This window comes from Bactrocera oleae, chromosome 4, assembly GCF_042242935.1.
Source record: "Bactrocera oleae isolate idBacOlea1 chromosome 4, idBacOlea1, whole genome shotgun sequence".
Lineage (NCBI taxonomy): Eukaryota > Metazoa > Arthropoda > Insecta > Diptera > Tephritidae > Bactrocera > Bactrocera oleae.
The window spans coordinates 50906582-50927724 of record NC_091538.1 but is presented as its reverse complement, the minus strand read 5'-3'; the positions used below and the strand labels follow the sequence as shown (position 1 = coordinate 50927724).

Below are 21143 nucleotides of genomic sequence, written 5' to 3'. Positions count from 1 at the left end.
TTCCAAAATCAAACGATTTATATCGAAATGACAAACGTAGATAGATAATTGTTACATTTGATTGTCTGTTTGGTGGCCTCTTGCTTGAAATTGATGGTATAGGTTCTTCCTGGGAGGTGGTAGATCTTGCTTGAGAAATTCTCATTATATTTTCCTCCAAACGCTGATACCGCTCTACTTCCGTCTTATTATTTCGAAAACTGTACACCCGACTGGCTTAATCGTACGCCGACCGATATTTTGACGCCTTACTAGTGGCAATTTTAACAATATACATGACCCAACTTCTAAACTCACATCCAATCACACGATTTAACCTCTAAATTATTATCAAAACAACGTGTCAGCATCGATTTTTTTTCGATTTAAATTTCATTAAGTAATATTTTTCAATAGGTTTGGGTGTTGACCATTCCTTGTCACCGAAATATTAATTAAATTTTATTTTTTTTTGTTTACAAACCGTGGCAATAACAAACACAATAAAAAAAGAATTATTCTTCCAATTTGTTGCCGGCGTTTTGAAGTTATCAAGGAAAATATAATATAATATATTACGCAGATTAATTTTTGTATAAAAGATATGCAGAGAGCCAAGCGGCTTTGGAATCACAAAAGTCTCTTAGGGTTTCATCGAAGATAGCGAAAGAATACCTAGATCTCTTAGTAGATCTAACATCCTACGTCACTTTAAATCTGTGATGGGTTCCAGGATATAATGATATTTCTGGCAACTGTAAAGCAGATGAACTAGCCAGAACAGCCGCCACCCTCCAGACACCGATAAAGAGGATATATACATTTACAGCTGGCTACTTGTAGAGGTTAACTGTACAAACATGTTATATATATTTTGAATATCGATGGAAACAATCTCCGAATTGTTCAACAAACAGACAAACGTGGCATGATGGGCCGCACATGCCGATTATTGCCAACGATTATTGTAAAACATAACAAGAGGTAGAAGAAGAACAAACTGTTGAATATCATCTACGCGAATGTAAGGCTTTATGCAAGTATAGGAAAGGAATCGCTACTAAGTATCAGTCGAGGGTTTCTTGGCGATGTCTCGGAAGTTGCACATATAAAAATTTTTGAATTAATGAACTTCATGGGGACCACCCTGTGCGTTCAGGGAGAACATGATATTGGTCTCCTAAAGGCATAGGTACGCCGTCAGATATCCACCCTACCTACCTACCTATAAAATATTTTCAACACGCTGTATGTGGAATGGTAAAAAATATTTATAAAAGTGAAACTCTAGGAAACCTGTTTTATGACTCTATACATATTTACAAAAAGTGAAAATCAAAGAAACTATTTGGCACGTGCGTATCCAACTTATTGAAAGTAAAAACTTTTTGAATTTTTTAGAGTGTGCATAGAGTTGCCTTCTTTCTAAAAAAATTTAAGCTATTGTGCAAATTTTGATTACAAAATTTTATAATATCGGCAGCAAACTGAGTAAACTTTTAAAATATTTGTGATATAAATTACTTATTTATTGAGTTGCCATTATTTCAAATAAGTGTAAAGTAGTTGTAATCTTGAAGAAGGAATAAATTGTAGCAAAAATATCGTTCTAATTGGTAATTTTTCGAAGAAATTTCGTAGAAACATAAAATTTATGTAACGGCGAGCAATACTTCCTTAAAAGCTGTTTTTATACCCTGAACAGGGGTTTGCCACGATGTTTGTAACAAATCAGAGAAAACATCAGAGACCCAATATAGTATACATATATGATCAGCGTGACGAGCTGAGTCAATTTAGCCATGTGCGCCTGTCTGTTAGTTTTTCCGTCCGTCTTTTTGCATATATGCGAACTAGTCTCTCAATTTTCGAAATATCGATCTGATAGTTTGCACCCGTATATTTGTCGAAAGGGCTGATATTAGACCACTGTATATAGCACATACCTGCCATACAAACTGAACGTTCGGAATAAAGTGATTTTTTTATTTGATGAGTATCTTCTCTAAATTATAGATGTGTTATTGTCCAAGGCATATAAACTGACCGATTACAGTTCTTGTAAGCAATCTTTGTATATGTGAAGGGTATTATAGCGGTGGTGCAACCGAAGTTAACGTTTTTTCTTTTTTTTCACAAGTTCATTATTTCGTAAAACTTTGAGTTTATAAATGATAAGAAAATGATTTTAACGTTCTTTTCAACATTACCGTTCATACCAAAAGTGATTTTACCTCTCTAACCTCACACTTCATACTCGTATACAATACATTGCATCAAGCTGACCCAAGGTCGCAAACCTGATTAAGATTATGGGTCGTGGAAGTCATGGTTGCAATAATCAACTTTATTATGGCTCGTGGAATGCACAGGTACAGGCAAGCTAGCACCCTCCTTGGTTTCTTGCGTCTTTTTAAGAGCTCAAATACTAAAAAGATTCTTGAAAGACTCAATTAAAAAAATAAAGAACTCATAGCTGTGGGGGGAGGTGGTGATTTTTGAACTGATATCAAAGACTAGACTAAAATTCGCAAAGTAGAATTCAGTATATAAAAAATAAATATGAATAAATCAAAAATATTTTTGATATATAAACTCACACACATCTATAGAATTTTGACCCAATAACGCTTTTGTTGACTAAAACTTAAATACAGCCTCCCAATTCAAAGGGAATAAATTAATTAAATAATTAAAGCGATTTTTTCTGCCAAATTTTGGATTGAGCTCATCTGAAACACCGTTAATAAACGAACTACACAAATGGTTGATTCCCACACTCTCCTCGCAAACACAAGTAAATCATACCCTTGGTACACTTTAGGGTAATTTCCTAATGCAACCTCTAAAGGCGCTTCGGGAGACGATGTGTTTATTTTATCTGTACGTGCTTTACTTATTTAGGACTAATAGGTGGACGGGGGACGACAGTGAGGGCATTTTGGTGCTGAATTGAAACGAAGGAAATGTACTAAAACGCACTCTTACCTACACACATGCAAATAACGGTTGAAAAGAAGTGTGTTTATGTGATACTACGATAATATGTACGAATGTATATAGTTGTATATTTAAGTCTACATATTTACTTGGAATTTTGAGAGCCTACGTCATGCAATTCCTAAATTGAAAGCAATTTAGGTCGGGTCATTTTTTAAATATTTTTTTCTTTCGAAAATGAAGAAGAGCGTAATTTATGTAAAAAAAAAAAAACCGAAATGTAAATTATGGAAATGTTTGATGAATTGGATTGCGAAAGAGGCTCAACAAAAAATTTGTAAAAACTGATTTTTGTGCTTAAAGAACACACAGAATAGGACGCTTCAAGGTTCGGTAACTTTTTTGGATTGATTATCTTCTTTATAACTGGAATAGTACCTTATAGCTTGTTTTGAAATTTCACACACAAAAAACTAAACCGTATAATATTATTACGTTATGTCATTATATATTACACGGGTCAACAAAAAAATAATTGTTGTTTGTCCTAAGCTTTATACTATGATTTTTCGATTATTTAGACACAAAAACGAAAAGAAAATACTTTTTTTTGGTTTAAAGTTTGCTTTTGCGATAGTTATAATAATAATACACTTTATTCAATTTTTTAAAAGTTTTGATTAGTTTTAATGCATTCAAAAATACCGCGAAATTGGAGTGGAGTTTTTTATATTCAGAGAGTGCCTCCAGATGGCACTCAAGTGATAAATAACGATCAGCTGTTTCGTACATATCCAGAAAACGTTAAAATGTCATCGAGAAAGTGTAAATACGATGCAGATGCATTTTGTTATATATGTGGTGAATTTATGAAAGTTAGAGACACTACATATGAGTTAAAGTCATGTCAAGTTCTCTGCGATGCCTATGAAGCATATTTTGACTGTACTGTTCGAAATCAAGATAAATTATGGACTCCACATGTTGCTTGTGGTTAATGTAAAAGATGTTTGGAAAGTGAGCGATTTTTGAGCGGCGAATCCACTGTTATAGAAGTTGATTTAAATTCTATAGTTTAGACTGGTATCGAGGTGAAAAAGGTCTATGAAGTTTGCGACACCAAGAATTTGGCGTGAACAAAGTGACCATGTCCATGATTGCTACTTTTGTATTGTTAACCCGAGTAAACGACGTAGAGGTAAAAATGCAAAACCTGTCGAATATCCTGACCTTGCATCTTCTTCTGCTCCACTTCCACATGACCTGACTCGACCAGCGCCTGAGCCACCATAGAATCTATCTCAAAAAAGTAACTCATCTTTGAGTTCATATAAAAGTAATTCCGATAACGAGTTTTTACCTACCCCAGAACAACCAAATATACCAAAATACCATCTTATTACTACAGAAGATTATGATGACCTAATAAGAGATTTAAATTTACCAAAAACTAAAGCAGAGCTTTTAGGCTCTCTGTGGAATTTGCTTGATGATGTTAATATAACAGATCAGCGAACTAGGCATGAGACATTTTCAACGTTTTTCACAAAAGCAGATGGACTTTGTTTTTGCAATGACATCAAAGGTATGTTTAAAGAAATTGGCATATCTTGCATTCCTAGCGAATGGCGCTTATTCATCGACTGCTCTACCAAAAGCTTGAAAACCGTTTTATTACCCAACGGAAATAAATTTCAATCCCTTCCAATTTCTCACTCGGTACATATGAAAGAAAATTATGATAGTGTTAAAATCTTACTTGACGCAGAAAATATGACGAATTGGCAGTTGATTGGTGATTTTAAAATGGTCGGATTTTTAATAGGATTACAGAGTGGATATACCAAGCACAGATAGCACGTGCTTATGGGACAGCAGAGCACTACATTCAACGGTCTTGGCCTGAAATAACCGAATTTTGTATCGGGAAACAAAACGTAAAATTCAGTTCTATTGTGAAAGCAGAAAAATCTCGATCAAACTTCAGAAGCTTTTGAATACTTAAGAAACTTTTTTCCGAAATTATCAGAATTAAAGGTTAAAGCTGGAATTTTTGTTGGTCCACAAATTAGAAAAATTTTCGCCGATGAGTTATTTAAATAGTGAAACTTAATAAAAATGATAAATACATTTATCTATGTAGTTCTACCTTAAATTAAAAATTAAAACCACAGATTTTGAGAAAATTCGTTTAATTAGTTTCCTGACCACAAAAGCAAACTGTTGAAGGTCATATTTTTTTTTCGTGTATTTGTGACCTAAACTAAAGAAATTTTACACTTTCAAGTCGAGGTCAAATATCGTGTTGACCCGTGTTATAATTTAAAATTTTATTTTTATCTACAAAAAGAGAATAAACCAAGATTTAAAACGCTTCTCGAAGAAAATTAATTTAATAGCTGTGTGTTACTATCTACAAGACTTTCTTTCAAGAAAATATTCTTCTTTAAAACTATTCATTTCACTTCACTGTTATTATTATCAATGCAACAGGAACCATTTTTAGCTTTTATAAATATTTATGCAAGTATGAGGGTTGCCATTTGCCATATATATTTCGAAATTAGAGAACAAAAACAAATATTAATCATCGAAAATCGCTTTATTGTTTTTAAAGATCTAAACACTTTTCGATAGCGTTTGAACCAAATGTCGAAGCACTTTTGCCACCCTGATTAAGGTATCTCCAAAACATGCGTCCTGAACGCATCAATCGCCTTTTCAGGTGTCGAAAAACGTAGACTTCTTAGTTTTTTTTTTAAGTACGTGAATTAAAATAAATCATTCGTTTTCCTGATTTCTTAAAAGACAACTGATAAACAAATAGTTGTGTACCACTCAGAATTTACTGTTCTGCGTGTTCTAGTGGTATGTTGGCGGCATCTCCAGTTTTCCAAAAAAAACAGGCTACCATTTGCTTGGAAGTGATACGTGCGCGAACAACTTTTGTTGGATTCGGCTCATCTGGAAACACCCATACAGCCGACTGCTGTTTAATTTCGGTCACATGGCGATCTTGCGCACCATTAATCGTTTTCGGAAAACAACTGATTATGGACGACCTTCACGAAATCTGTCTTGGAGTAATCTACGACCTCGATTGAATTCACCATACCATCGAATAAACACTTGTCCTTTATGGAGCTCCATCACCAAAAATTGAATTTAGTTCATCGATATACGGTCGCTGAGTTAATCCACGTCGAAAGTTGTAAAAAATTATCGCGCGAAATTGTTCTTTTTTGGCCGAGGTGAGTATTTTAAGAAACTGTAAACAATACAAATATAATAGTAACAAGTAAGGAAGGGCAAGTTCGGATGTAACCGAACATTTTATACTCTCGCAAAGTCAAATGGTATACTCGTTTGAGATTTCTTTGTGGATTGACTGATATTTTCGGTAGAAGATCAACGGATTTCAACTCGTCTCTTCATCCTGATCATTTATATATGTATATATAACCCTATATCTAACTGGATTAGTTTTAGGTGATACAAACAACCGTTAGGTGAACAAAACTATTATACTCTGTAGCAACAGGTTGCGAGAGTATAAAAAGAAGTGCATTATTTCTGCATTAAATTGAAGGTTTTATTTAGCATAGTTACAATTATCCGATTTAAGCGAAATATGCACCGTTCTATTCGATAGCTTGCTGCCATTTTGAATGCGATTTTATAATGCCACTCTCATAAAAACGCAGGTCCTTATTGTCAACAAACTAGGGAAGCCGATTTTCATAAGTTTCTCTTGAAACGAATTTTTCACTAGCAAAATCATTCGCCATAGACAAGAACAGATAGTAATTACTTAATATCAGGTCCAAACATAAATGCATAAATACATCCCAATCAAGCTTTCGTAGCTTCTAGTGAGTCACTATCAATGTGTGTAGCCTGGCGTTGTCCTGATGAAACACAATACCTCTAATATTGGCCAAAGTTGTCCACTTCTGGGGGAATATATACTTCAGACTGTCCGATTGTTAATAGTACATGTTCGAATTAAGAGTTTGGCCGTAGAGGGAAAAGCTCATAGTAGATGATCATTAAACACAATGCAAAATCTGGCCTTCAATCCTGGCTTGGCCACCGTTTGCAACGGCTCACTTGACGTTGTCGTGATTGACTATATCACCAGTAACCCATAAATGGATTAAGTTTGTTGCGGTTCAGCAGCGGTGTGCCGATGGAAATTTGCTCCTTGAGGTTTGTTGCTGTAACTCGTATGATGCCTATATATCGAGCATATTTTTTTTCAATTTTTATTAAAATGATAACAAACGGATGATTACGCATTGTTTACGGTCTTGTCAATATTTTGCGTAAGCGAAAAAGCGCTTGCATGATGGTTGGACGCGACGATTTTCACTATGTTATCGGTATCTTTAATCTTCTACATTCTCGATTATCTTTAACATCACAATTTTCGGAACGGAATCGTCAAAACCAAAACTGCGCATGATTGACACCTATCGTATACTATATAACTTTTTCAGCCGCTTGGCTTGCGTTTTCGTCTGTATCGAAGAAAAGATTGATAATATATATGATGTATTTACTTTTTGCTGATGTCCATCCTTAACGCATGCTTTAACAATACTTAGTCAAGCAAACACATAACTGTCTGAGAATATTTTTAATAGGAAATCTTATTTTTCTAACGTCAACAATCTAACGTAACATCTGGCAACTATTGATCGAAGTTGATATACACTTTGTCTAGGCCACCGTTATCAAATTGAATGATCTCTGAGCCATCTCACAGCCATTATACAGTATAGATACATCCGTCAATATGTGAGATGTCTTAACGAAATGGAGTGGCTATGATTTCTTAAATATGTATGACATGTTTTGTAGATAAATTTCGTAGAATGTTAAAGATGCACAAAGCCCTGAAAGGCCAATTGTCATGCAAACCCTGCACAAAAAAAACTGTTTAAAACCATTTAAATAATTGTGGATGCAAAAAAGAGCTCGTTGTATGGCTGCCACATGAGTCATATTAACGGATAGGAAGGTTTTGCTGTGTATTGGTAGAAAATCATAGTATAAACTCTTTATTCAGACCTGTTCTACCAACAATTGCACTGTCTGAAGGAAGCAATCAAATAGAACCAGTCGACTTTGGTCAACAGGAGAGGTATATTTTTACTTCAGGACAAACTCCGGAACCTTGGTTAGGAAGTTCTTATGCAACCACCTAATAGTTCAAACCTATCACCAATTGATTACTGCCTGTTCTTGATTATGGCGAATGATTTTGCTGGTAAAAAATTTGTCTCAAGAGAAAATTGTGCAAATCGATTGTCTCAGTTTTTTGCCAATGTCAAGAAACGAGAGTTTCTATGAGAGTGACGTTATGGAATCACATTCAAAATGGCAACAAGTTATTGAACAAAACGTTCAACTATGCTAAATAAAACGGATTTCTCGATAAATCGTCTACCTGTAACTCACTCTTGAGTTCGATCACTGGATTGTTAAATAAAAGTCCCAATTTAATGGCTACACACTTTATTTCTAATTCCAACGACTTAACACTTATTGCTCGTTATTCGAGCTTACAACTTCTTGCTTATATCTCAATTGTTCTTATCACGTTTTTACTAGACTTTATATAAAATTTTATGGTGCGAAAATTTAATGAACTGAAGGGTTTGGCCTTTCCCTTGCCACTATAGACTATAATAAATCATATACATATGGGTTAGAAAGAGGGAGAAAGAGACAGATAACTCTATAAAATGGGACGAGAATATTTCACTTAGCAAAGAGTGATTCGGTAGCAAGCGAACTTAAACATCCTTACCTGTATTATTATACAATTTAGAGTTTAGAAAAGTAAAATATAAATGTAAATAAATATTCAAAAAGTATCTCTCATACATATGTAAATATATACCAGATATAAGTAGGTATATGTACATCTGTATGAATGTGTTGTTCGTATGCTAAATTTTTTGGTTTAATGAGATGCAAATTGTTATTTTTAAGTTGTCAGTTGTCTGTTGTCAGAAGAAAGTGAATCCATGCAGAAGTAATTGCAACTGAGGCGCGCATTGGGTTGAGTGTCAACACTGCGATTCCCGTTCTAAGCATCCTGTTCGGGGTGGTTATCGTGCGTGTGCATTGTTTTATAGCTCATTTATGCAATTATTCAATATTATGTCATCAAATCAAATTCGTTCAAATAATTATTTTAGAACGATTAAAATAACATAATTCTTTCAACGCTGTACATTATTAAAGCTGCTGCTAGTTTTTGGGGGAGCGATTTTTTTTTATATATAATACCTATATAACAGTGCAATAAATGTATAAAGGGTCGGTTCTTGGCTTTAGTACAGACATAAAATTTTCTACTTAATCGAATTTATGCACTCACCCTTTACAAGTTTTATCGTTTTCAAGATCTAAAAATTATAAATATTCACGTTCCATTTGTTCAATGCGTCGAAGTCGCTTAGCAACGATTCGTTTGTATAGTTTTGAAAGACAAAAATAAACTCCATAGATCAAGCTCCTCCGAAAAATTTAACTCTTTAGAGCTCAGCCATCATCGAGTATTTGTTTGAAGCGTGGTAATGTTGATGTTAAGCTCGAATATCAGAAATTGCGATATATATCGCGACAAAAAATATGTACTTCTCCGAGTGTTAATATTCATATTAATCGCTTTTCTTACAAACTGAAGTAGAATCACTTGCATGTCCAAGGACGACAACTCATTTGTAGGCTGCAGTACATATTTAATATTTATCTGAGAGAAATCTGGTTAATATATCATCTAAAAGTTATATATAACGTCACATTCTCTCGCCAACCGTTACATAAAAACTCGTCATGCAATTCAGGAACTAGATGAAACATATTATATACTTCCAAACAGCTGCGATATTGTTTAAAAAAACTGATGAGATCGAACCTTTATCATTAGATATTCATTTTCCTGACACCAAAAAATAATTTTGCAATTTTTTTTTGAACAGAATTTTGCTCAATTAATATAACACATGTGGTCGGTCATAAGTAAAAAAAAACAATCGATGTCTCCACTTGGATGAATAACCTAACCTTAAAATTTTACATGTTGATTGTGATTCTCACTTTAGAGTACATATATACAAGTATGTATATCTGATAACTCTGGGGTCTGATTTGCTATTTGAAAAATTCGGCTGATATTACAACCCTTGCGTTGCAAAAAATCAAAGTCCACTCGATTAAGTAGAGCCGTCTATATTTCTATGCCGAACACAAAAGGGAAATTTACTCAATAGATACCGTTAAAAAAAACGAAAAAACTTTAACGTCGGCTGCATCGATGCATTTCTTATAGCAAATATACCTATGTATAACTAAATTTGAGAACGTAATCGACCAATGGCTTGCATTCAACGGGTTTTGCTGGTTCTTTCTAGACACATTAAATTTGATCGGGCAGTTTGAAAGGCAACTATATGCTATATTGATCAATCGTAAAGATATATTGTCAAATGAACAAGTTTGCCATCCAAGAACTTTATTTTGATCGATTAGTTTGTATGGCAGCTATGCTGTTGAAGGGGTTATCTAGTCCCTATATTGTTGGCAGGGCGTAAGTTAGTTGTCGATGAATTCATCTAACGTGAGGCCCTAGAAAAGTGCTATTTCAATGAGGTCGGACTAAGCTTGGAATATGTGGTAACGATTCCCACAACCGCCGGTTCTCCCTTACAGAATTGACCCATATTTTATACGGTTAAGGGTTTTAATTAATAAGCTTAAAGTATGGCAGCTTTATGCTATAGTTGTTCGATATGAGCGATTCCGAAAAAATGAGGTCGATATATCAAAAACTGAGGGAGCTCAACATGCACAGTTATTATTGGTATTGAGAAGTGAAGAGGTGTAATGCCTTTACAGGAGACTCCACACCAAGCCATTACAGTAGCTAGATGGTGACCACGTTGAACCCTTGGAATAACAATTTTTGCGTCTTTGGAAGCTTTTGCGTAGATTTTGTCGTTTTTTTGTTAAAAAATGCTTCAACAGTAAAAATTTTTCAGCTCTAAAAAGAATACTTTCATGGCCGCAGAAGATGATCAGTTGACTGCCGGAACGCTTTCATTTGGAGATCGTTTCGAATAAGTCTTAACACTGAACTATTTATGGTATATGGCAAGACAAAGTATATAAACTTCGTGGCCCACTAAATATAGCCCGTACAGGATATACCAATAAAAAAGTAGTAGTACCTAAGGCCGCATATTACTGTAAATAAAAGACATTGCTAATGTTGTGTGCTGGTTTGAAAAAATATTATTTTAAGCAAATTTTTCTTCTCTTAATTAAAAAAAAAAAAAGAGATAAAATAAAACAAAAAAAATTGTTATTTATACAAATTAAAGGCTAATAAAAATGTCTAATACAAGTATTTGCATTTTTAATATCCACTTACATATACATACATACATAAATGAGCTAAAATTTGTTAGGTCTTCTCGTTGCGTAACTCTTGTTTGGCTAACACTTTTCCCCGTCATTATGACAAACATAAGCTATAAGTAATTCGCGCTTAATTTAAGGACACCTCAGACACCTCACTCGGAGCGGAGACAGCACACCGCGCGGAAGCTGCATCCTGAGGCCTAGAGACACAGTCAGCAGCACTTAAGCGCTGTTCCGCTGGCGACTTTGTCAGGGAGGTCGCCTCAGCTGGTAGAGCGAAGGATTTCGCAGTCACGTGTCCGACTCCGGCTCCAGCGTCGGCATTACCGATAGCAGCGACGCCGCCGCATTCGTTTGGTACGCTCGACGCTGTTGTTGTAGTTTTAGTTGTTGGTGTAACAACTTTTATGGTTGGACCCGGTTCAGCTGCTGTCAGCTGTGTATGCTGAAGTGCGGCAAGCGTGTTTGATGGCGATGCTGAAGGTGTTGTTGCTGCTTTTGTTGTCGTGGATATGGGATGTGGAGCTGTCACTTCGGACATTGTTGTTGATACTGTTGTTGGTAGCAGCACAGGCATTGGCACAGAAGTGTCTAATATGGCTACCACCTCTGCTCCGCGCTCTAATGTTGTTGAGGAATCTGCAAAAGTTTGATTAGCACCAGCCGATTCGGCTGAAGTACCGCTACTGTTCTCCTTTGCAGTTGTTGTAACACTCGCTGCGTATGTGTGTTCTTCTAAGAGTTCTGCTCTTTGGTTGTATAGACCGTTAGCATTGTCACAAGTACCGTTTGCCAGTGAATCTTCTGCATTTACAGTTTCTTCTTTAAGTAGCGCTTCCTGGTTGATATCTAAGCTTGGTTGAATATTTATCTGGGTTTGAGGCGTATTCTGCCTAATCATTTCGTCATTTTCCGCGGTTGCCACTCTGGTATTGGCTTCACTTTGCTCTGCTGGCTGCTCTTTCGACTCGGCACCTGATGGAGCGGGGTGTGAGAAAAATTTGGTCAGAAAAATATTAAAAATTAACCTCCTTCGCGTTATGAATACATGGAAAAATGTTGGAAATCACTGTTCATTTTGTAGAAGTTTTGAATCACACGACATTATTTTTCAATATTATTTAGAAGATAATTTTCAAAGTCTTCTCAGAGAAACTTATTTTTGGGATTCAATAGGTTGAAGTAAACGACTATTTTTCCGACCTTTCTTACTTCTTCACTGCAATGGTACTAATCAGCTCCATTGCTAAATTTCTCTTTAATAATGAGATAAAGGGGAGAAAACTTGCTGTAGATAGATAGATTGAAAGTTGAGGAATGCATTGCGACCTATGGTATATTGTGTCTTTTCCTGTTATCACAACACTTCGTTTAACCCAGTCAAATCAAAGAGACTTAGTAAAACCTATTAGTTAGTGGTTGTAATGTGTTTTCTCATCGGATTTATTTGCCCGATATCCTGACTGCTTTTTCTTGCGATTACAGGGCAATCAAGGACTATGTGCTATGGTGTCTCTGTTCTTTAGTCACAGAAGCGACACAGATCCGTGAAGCAGTACCGTTTGGTATCGAATTCTTCCAGACACAGCCTCGCCTGTTCGCAGAGGCGATCTCTGCTGGCACTTTCCTCTTTCCAGTGTGGGACTCACTGACAGGAATGCTTCCGGTCCTATCAGATTGGTTGCCGCAGCCGTTATTGTCTTTATGCTAGGAATGCATGCTACCATGCTCTAGTACCATTGTTGATTTAAATTCAACAGACAAGATTACCTGAAGTACCGCCCCGTGATAGTTTTTTTTCTAGAATAATCTCTGCACATCTGCTAATGGCATAGACCTCGGCTTGAAAGATATTTGGAAACCTGCTCAAACTGACTCTTAAATATTAAACTTGATTTTATCGAGACCACGACGGTAAATAACCCAAAAATACTCGCTTTTACATTCGATAGTTTGAAATATTTCAATTCGTCGATATTATACCTCCCAGGAACATCAAAACTGGCTTGCCAAAATCGGTCTCACAATACACTCCCTTTCTTTATAAGAATTATTGCAGACTCGAGCTCTTCGAGGTCTTGTAAGACCTAAGAAAACTTAGCACTATTGACTTTAGACGAACCCAGCAAATGACATATATGAATAGCTTAAGTAGAACCTCCGAACTGTCTGCTAAAATTTTTATGAAAACATAATCTACCGCACTGACTAATGGCTGTTGTACTCGTGCTTGAAAAAAAAAACTAAAGTTCGCTAAATTTTTCAACCTAAACATCTATTTCGTAAAACTCGCGACCTAAACAAGCATTAAAATGCCAGAAATTCCTCTTCACTTGTTATTAAACGAGCAAGTACTTTGTTTCTAGCGCCATCATTCCAACGACAGAGAATCCTAACCTTCAATAACTGGCAGTATGCGCAAGTATTAGAGAATTCATTGTTGCAAGCGATGCACGGATAGAAGAAATAAAGTCAAAGGAATGTACAAATTAACTTGTAAATATATTTACCTGTTGGTGTTGTTGACGATGGTTGTGATTCCGCGCCAGCATTCACCGTAATTCCTGCTGTCAACTCGTCCGCCGACGTGGCAGCTAATACGGAATGCCCTTCACCGCCCACCACCGTAGCGATTCTCCCCTCACCGCCCGATTCGCGCGGTGTGGTATTGAAAGAGATTGTAATGCCTATAGTAGAGCCATGGTTGTTGTCCGTATTGTTGTTGGTACCACTTGCACCATTTGTTGGTGCATCTGCATTTGCCACCTGTCTGATAGTAATAGTGCCTTCGGCTGCACCACCACCACTACCGCCATCGACATTCACCGATGAAGAAGCGGCTGCTGCTTCAGCCTCGCCGCCTGCTGCGTCGCTGGCTCGGGCGATCGCATCCAGATTCGCCGGATTTATCTGAATGGAACGCAAATTAATGCGCTGCAAATTGGCGATTTGCACGCGAACACGTGGCTGTAGCAGCGTGCGACGTAGCGTGTCCACTGCGCCGCCTCGACGCTGCAGCAGGCCACCCACGTAGGGTATTAGCGCCTGATTTCGTAGTGCTTCGAGGAATTGTTGATGTTGCTGTTGTCGCTGTTGCTGTGCAGCGGCTGGGCGCCGAAATAGACGTCCCATTAGTATGGCAGCCGGCCGTCCCTGACCCGGCTGCTGTTGCTGCTGCTGTTGTGGTTGTGGGCCATTCCCCGCCACATTCTGATTGTTTGTTATGATAAGTATTTGCGCTTGTTGAATAATGACGGGCAGCTCGTAACGATGGAAAAAATAGAACATTGAGTGCTAAACGGAGAGGGGGGAGAAGAGTGGACAGCATGTGGAAATAATTGTCAGAATGTGGTATATTAGGCTATTAGATTATGTAAGGCATGTGGCGCGTTGGGAAAATTGGGTGGCCACGTGTTGGATGAAGCCTTGCAAAGTTAGCTGTTGCAAGAACAAGTGGCTTCCTTGGCGAAGTAATTCGCTATTGCTTTATATAATAATTATGTAAATATTATGTTATATGATGAGATAAAATGTCTTCCCTTGACATCTCTATTCAAAACTGCCTAAAAATTCTCAACGCCAAGACACTAATACCTCTATTACGTGACACAGGAAATGCGCAAATATCTTGTGTTGGAACAAAAAGGTTTTAGTATACAAAAAGTTAATTATCTAAGTTAATCCAATAACAGGAACAAAGTTGAAATGAGTGGGTTTAGGTACGACGCGATTTTTATCGTGTCGACAGCAGTGGTCTGTTAACCATAACATCACCTTAAGAAATCTGCGGAAGCGGATCTAAGCGGAAGAAAAAGTATGCTTCTGAAAACCGAGAGCTCAGGGTTTGATGAACGCCAAGCCTCGATCACACGAAGAACAATAATAACTAAGTGAAAATCAAGTATAATGTTTGTAACGCTAGGGAAACCGAATAAAAATCCCCAGTCTTCATTGTTTTGTCGGTTGTGAAAATAATTAGCCTATTCACCCAAGTATCCAGTGATAATAGGCATAGCTCTTTTGCTTGATAATTTTGTATTGACCGAATTGTACTCTCTAGGCAGAAATTCTATACAAAGGACAGATCCTCAAGTCAACGCTCAGCTGTTTCAGAGTTCTTAAATTACAAAATAACTTTTTAACCTAAACCGTTCCGTTACAATCTAAACAAATATCAGTTGGCTCCTATTTTAACTTCTGTACTTTACACCATGAAACAAATACGTAAATGACTTTATACGGCAGTCTCTGATGATAGCCAACCAAAACTAAGTGAAGTTTTGGAGTTAGTATGAAATTAAGAAATTGTAATCTGAATAGCTCATCACAATCGTCCTGAAATTCAAATAAAAAGCTTGAAGAATGAGTGAAAATTAAACGATAAATTGCAGAACGTTTCGCAGAGTTTCGAAGCAAAAAGTGAAAATCATCTTTTTAACTTCACTAGACATTTTCAAAATTAAGCTTAAACTCCACCATAAGCATTTTATTATACATATATATATTCTTCTTAAGGGGCTAGTTTTTTTCAACCCTTCGCAGCCAATTAGTACTCTTCGTCTCGCCATCACAATTCAGAGTGGAGCTGTGGCATTATTTGCACAAGCAAGCATTATTACACTGGGTTTTCAAACACGTGAAGACTTCGAATAAAATCAATAAACGGCACGTGAATCAGCGCATCTGCATCATCATTCTCAATTACATCAATTCTACCAACTAAATCACAGTACGCGAATATATTATATACATTCATATATGGGTGTATATATATATATATATATATACATGTAGAAGGCACGTGACCCAGGCATAACTGCATTGGCAGTGGTAGACACAAGCAGCGTATGTCAAATTCATTTTACCATAAAGTTGACAAGTATAACTGTGAATATGGTGAACTACCAAATCGCACTCTATTTGCTCCGCAGCGATACACCAATACATATGTAATGTACTCGTATATGTTTCAGTAGTCGCAGGAACAAGGCTTAAAGTAACCGCTATATAGTAGCGAGAGGAAGCGCGTTGTTGGCAATTAATATGAATTTGGTGCTTTCCTAAATGAGTTAAAAAATAATATATATATTTTTTTTTTTCAAAATTAAAAATGTAGAGAAAATACTAAATCTCAATCTCAGAAGTTCTCTCATCGCTTTTATTTACTTTGATGAGCTTTTTTTTTATCTATTTGGGCTAAGTGTCCTTCATTATCTTAGTGATTTAGGAGCTTCAAGCTACATTGTAAGATCAGCTGTCAAAGTATATGGTATATTTTTTACTTCATCCTCTCGATCTTTAGCCCAATATTTCTTCAATAATTTCCGAAACACCGCGCTCAAATCTATCTACTATTTCAATGCACAAAATCCAAATATCACGATATATCATAATTTAAGAACTCAAAAGTATACCAGTGTCGTGCTGGAAATTTGTTTTCTACAAATTTTCAGCATTGCTATTATAAGTTCTATAATATGAAAATATAAAATAATAGAGGCCTTAACACTCGGCACTTGTTAGAATGAGAGTGGGGAGAGAGCAGCGCTCAAACAAAACGTTCAGAAAAGTGACGAATCGAAGAGGAATACTGTGAATAACGAAAAGAGATGGGATGGTTCTTCTGAGATTTGAAAACAGATATATAACAAGCATACCGGAAAAAAAGTATTCGATTTATTATTCAGGAAAGCAAGTGGAAACCCTGGGTTTACTTTGTTATTTCGAATTGAAACCAACTTGAGAAACGATCAAGTAAACTAGCGAATTATCGCGTGAGATCGACTGGAACTGCTTAGAATTAATATTCCTTTACTCACCTGTATAAAAAGCCAAGAAGATACCAACGCCAAACTACGGTTTTGTCCACTAAAGCGATAATGATAAGCATAGAATGCGAAATGGTATAAAAAGAAGAATCTGCAAATAAGGCAAATATATATAAAAACTTAATTAATATCGTAATTTATGTATGAAATATATCAATGCATAGACGATGGTTAATATTTTTTATACTCACGCAACATGTTGCTACAGAATATAATAGTTTTGTGCACTTAACGTTTGTTTGTTTTTCCTAAAACTTATCGAGATAGATATTGAGTTACAAATATACAAATAATCACGAGACGAGTTAAAATACAGGTGACTGTCTGTTCGTCCGTCTGTCCATTTGTTCATCTGTACGAGCAACTGATAATTTGAGTCAAAATTGATATATCTTGATAAAACTTGCCACATATGTTCCTTGGCAACCAAGGGAGGTCGGTATTGCAGATGGACGTAATCGGACCACTGTCACGCCCACTCCCCATATAATGATTATGTTGAAAACTACTAAAAGTGTGATAACTCACTGAATAAATGAGCTACAAGCATTAAATTTCACAACCAGGATGGTGGAAATGGGATTTATTGGAGCAGTTGTAAAATTGGACAATGGGCGTGACACCGTTCAACTTAGGTGCAATCCTATGTATCAACAACTACTTGAACAATTTCAACCAAATTTAGTATGTGAGGATACCCAAACATTTCTATCACACGCTCAGAAAAAGCGAAATCGAATGACAACCACGCCTACTTCCCATAGTAAGAACTTTTGAATTCTATCTGATTCTTTCACTTTATAATATGCAAATCGAACATCAATGAAGTTATCAGAGTAAAACTTGCACTGCACAAATATAGGCCACTAGATATTTAATCTTACGCCCAAAAATTGTCGAAATCGGGCTATAACTTTTCAAGTACCGGGGCATCAAACATGGCGAGCCCAGAAAATGTTCGGTTACACCAGAACTTAGCCCTTCCTTACTTGTTAAAAATACAACGCTTCAGTACTGCGATCAGAGTTAATTATAAGATGAGCACGATTTCGATTTAATCGCTTAGATATGACACTATTTTATAAATTCTATGCGAGATAATCAAAGAGCTTTAGAAGCTGAACAATACATATCTATGTATTAGTGTTTTGAGGTCCTTCTGTCTCCAAAAATTATTATCCGATTATTATTATATTGATAAGCTTGATTGATGAAAAAAAAATTTAAAACTCAAATTTATTTAGGGCTCAAATCTTTTGGTATCGGATAATAGGTTCCAATTCTATCTAAAACAGAACAATGGGAGAAATGTCATGGCAGGAAGAGATTTGAATTGAATGAAAAGCGAAAGAGAAAGGAAGAGGGAGAGAAGGTAAAAATGTGGTCGATTTATTTATGCTGTCCGAGTCGATATTTTATAGCAAACATAGGCTTAAACCAACTGTAAGTCACTTGCAGCCTGCTGATGGACTCCTAGAAAACGCAAAATGACACTGACCGCTGCTAAAACTTTCCGAAAAATATAGCTGCATAAATATTTCCAAGAATTTTTAATAAGACTGAGAGTTGTTATATAATATATCACAAAATATTTTTTAACTAAAAATTCAAACTGCTCTTAAAGCTCTCTTCCCGCCGTGTCTAAATGAGGCAGATATAAAGGGTTTTGGGTATATGTACATATGAAAGATTTGGCTGATATATAAATATCAGAGTTTTTCATGTCAATAATTCTATTTACAAACATGCATTAATTTATAAACAGGCTCGGTGTTTTTTTTAAACCTGCGTTTTGATTATATTGTTTATCGAATTAGTGACTTTATAGGATTGCATTTTAAATTGTTTGGCGAGAACTTTTAAATAATTATAACCATTTTTAGTAAAAGATTTTTTTACTATATTATATTAGCTTTTTTAGAAAGCTACTCGTTTGGCGGAACTGCCGATAACGGACCACTATGGCACATAGCTGCCCTACAAACTGAACGTTTGCAATCAAGCGCTTGTAAGGAAAACTCTTTTATTTGCCAAAGTATCGTCCTGAATTTTTGCATAGATTATTCTTCAAGGGATCGCTATACTCTCCGAACAAATTGTTCAGATCGGACCATTATAGCACATAGCTGATCAGACCACTATAGCATATACGATCAAAATCAAGTCCTTTTAAGAAAAACTTTTTTATTTTAGAAAATATTTTAACGAAATTTTATCCAAGTCAACGCTACAATTTCCGATTAGGATCGAACCACTATACATAGCATATAGTTGTCATACAAACTGGCTGATAAAAATCATATTCGTGTATGGAAAACTTTTTTATTTGACGACATATCTTCATGAACTTTGGCATGGAGTATTGCCCAAGGCAATAGGTGCAATTCTCGAACAAATTGTTCAGATCGGATTACTATAGCATATAGCTGCCTTACAAACTGAACGACCAAACTTTTGTTGTATGGAAACTTTTTTATTCTTCAGTGTGACCGAAGTAAACGTTTTTGCTTGTTTTAAAATGAAAACAAATATTTATAAAAATTTTTTACTTCTTCGGACCAAACTTTTACTTTTTCTATTATATAATTAAAATTGTTTACGCAAAATAACAGCATGAAAGCACTAACAAAACTTATATTCACTCTAACCTCTTTTTGCGGTTAAACAACAGCCAGTGTATGTGTGTTTCCAAGAACGCCAAGGGTTAGACATCCGACACCGGCTATTGAGCAACGCCCCCGCACTAGACATAACCACTCAAATTTTAACGAATTATGGCGGATCATATGTGACACGCTGTTTGTCTAACATTTCCTAATAAATGCCTAACAACACACAGACACATACAAATATGGGAATGTTGTGTGCAAAAGGAGGTTACGCGTGTGGTAGCTGACCATAACGGCATGTTTGTGTGAGTGTGTGTGTTAGAGCACAATACACTTTGCAGAAATGGTTTCATAATAGCTGCTGCTCACCATCCCACACCTACACTTTGCAAAACCAGCATTCCTGCCCGCGAAAGCAGCACGTTCGAATGTCCAGTCAGCCGTCCAACCGGCCTTAGGCGCTGTGCCCCCATTTCTATTTTGTCCAAATAAAATGGGTCATTCAACAAGCCATATATGGAAGCCGCAAAATGAGTTGTTTCAAACAACATTAAATGAAAAACAAATATATACATACGCACCCAAATGGTTTCTGTGCTTATATACACATATGTGTGGCTTTGTGTGCGTGTGTGTGTCTACAGCGAAAATATGAAAAACAATCGAAATATAAGCTACAAGTATGGCCCACAAATATCGCAAAAAGTGATTCATTATAAGAGTACATTATTGATTTACACACACACACTCACACAAATAGAGTGAAAAAAACAACTGCTTCACCTTAGCAATGCAAACAATTGGACAACTCTTCAGGTTTAATAATATAAATAATTGCCATAGACTACATTGCAGAGAAAATGGCGAATTCCACTTTAATCTCGATGCGGGGGGGCTAAAGAGGTGGGCGCCAGTATATATATATATATACATACGTACATATCTATGTATGCATGTATTTGTACTCGTGTTTAACGGTACATAAAAAGCCATCGGTTGCCGATCAGTGTCGACTGTCGACTATGGCGTGCGAAAGAGAGAGTGTGAGGAGAGGTTAGGGGCGACATGGTCAACAGTGGGCGCGGAAGAGGAGGTCGCTTGGTGGTGGTCGAGTGAATTATGTTATTGAATTAAAGTTGAGTTGATTGTGACCACAGTATCCTTAATATGATAGCCAGCCCTGTGGCAATAGCAACACGCCGCACCACACTTCACCATACAATCCCAACTTGTTGCTGTTATTGCTGTTCAAGAGTAGGTACATATTTTTTTAATTTTTTTTACAATAACAAGTACAAGTAACCATAACATATACAAGTATTTATACGATGGCGGTCCGATAAGCCCTTAG

General features: G+C 36.2%; 1 protein-coding gene across 1 annotated transcript in view; it reads right to left on the bottom strand.

Moving 5' to 3' along the window:
- Positions 1-11198: 11198 nt before the first annotated feature.
- Positions 11199-21143, bottom strand: part of LOC106619627 (uncharacterized) — a 30526-nt gene continuing 20581 nt past the window's right edge. The window contains exons 11-13 of the mRNA XM_036377277.2: positions 17175-17274; positions 13866-14649; positions 11199-12330 (exon numbers count right to left, since the gene is read on the bottom strand). Of these exons, the coding sequence (XP_036233170.2) occupies positions 11483-12330; positions 13866-14649; positions 17175-17274 (1732 nt within the window). The 3' untranslated portion in view covers positions 11199-11482. The remainder of the gene's footprint in view (positions 12331-13865; positions 14650-17174; positions 17275-21143) is intronic.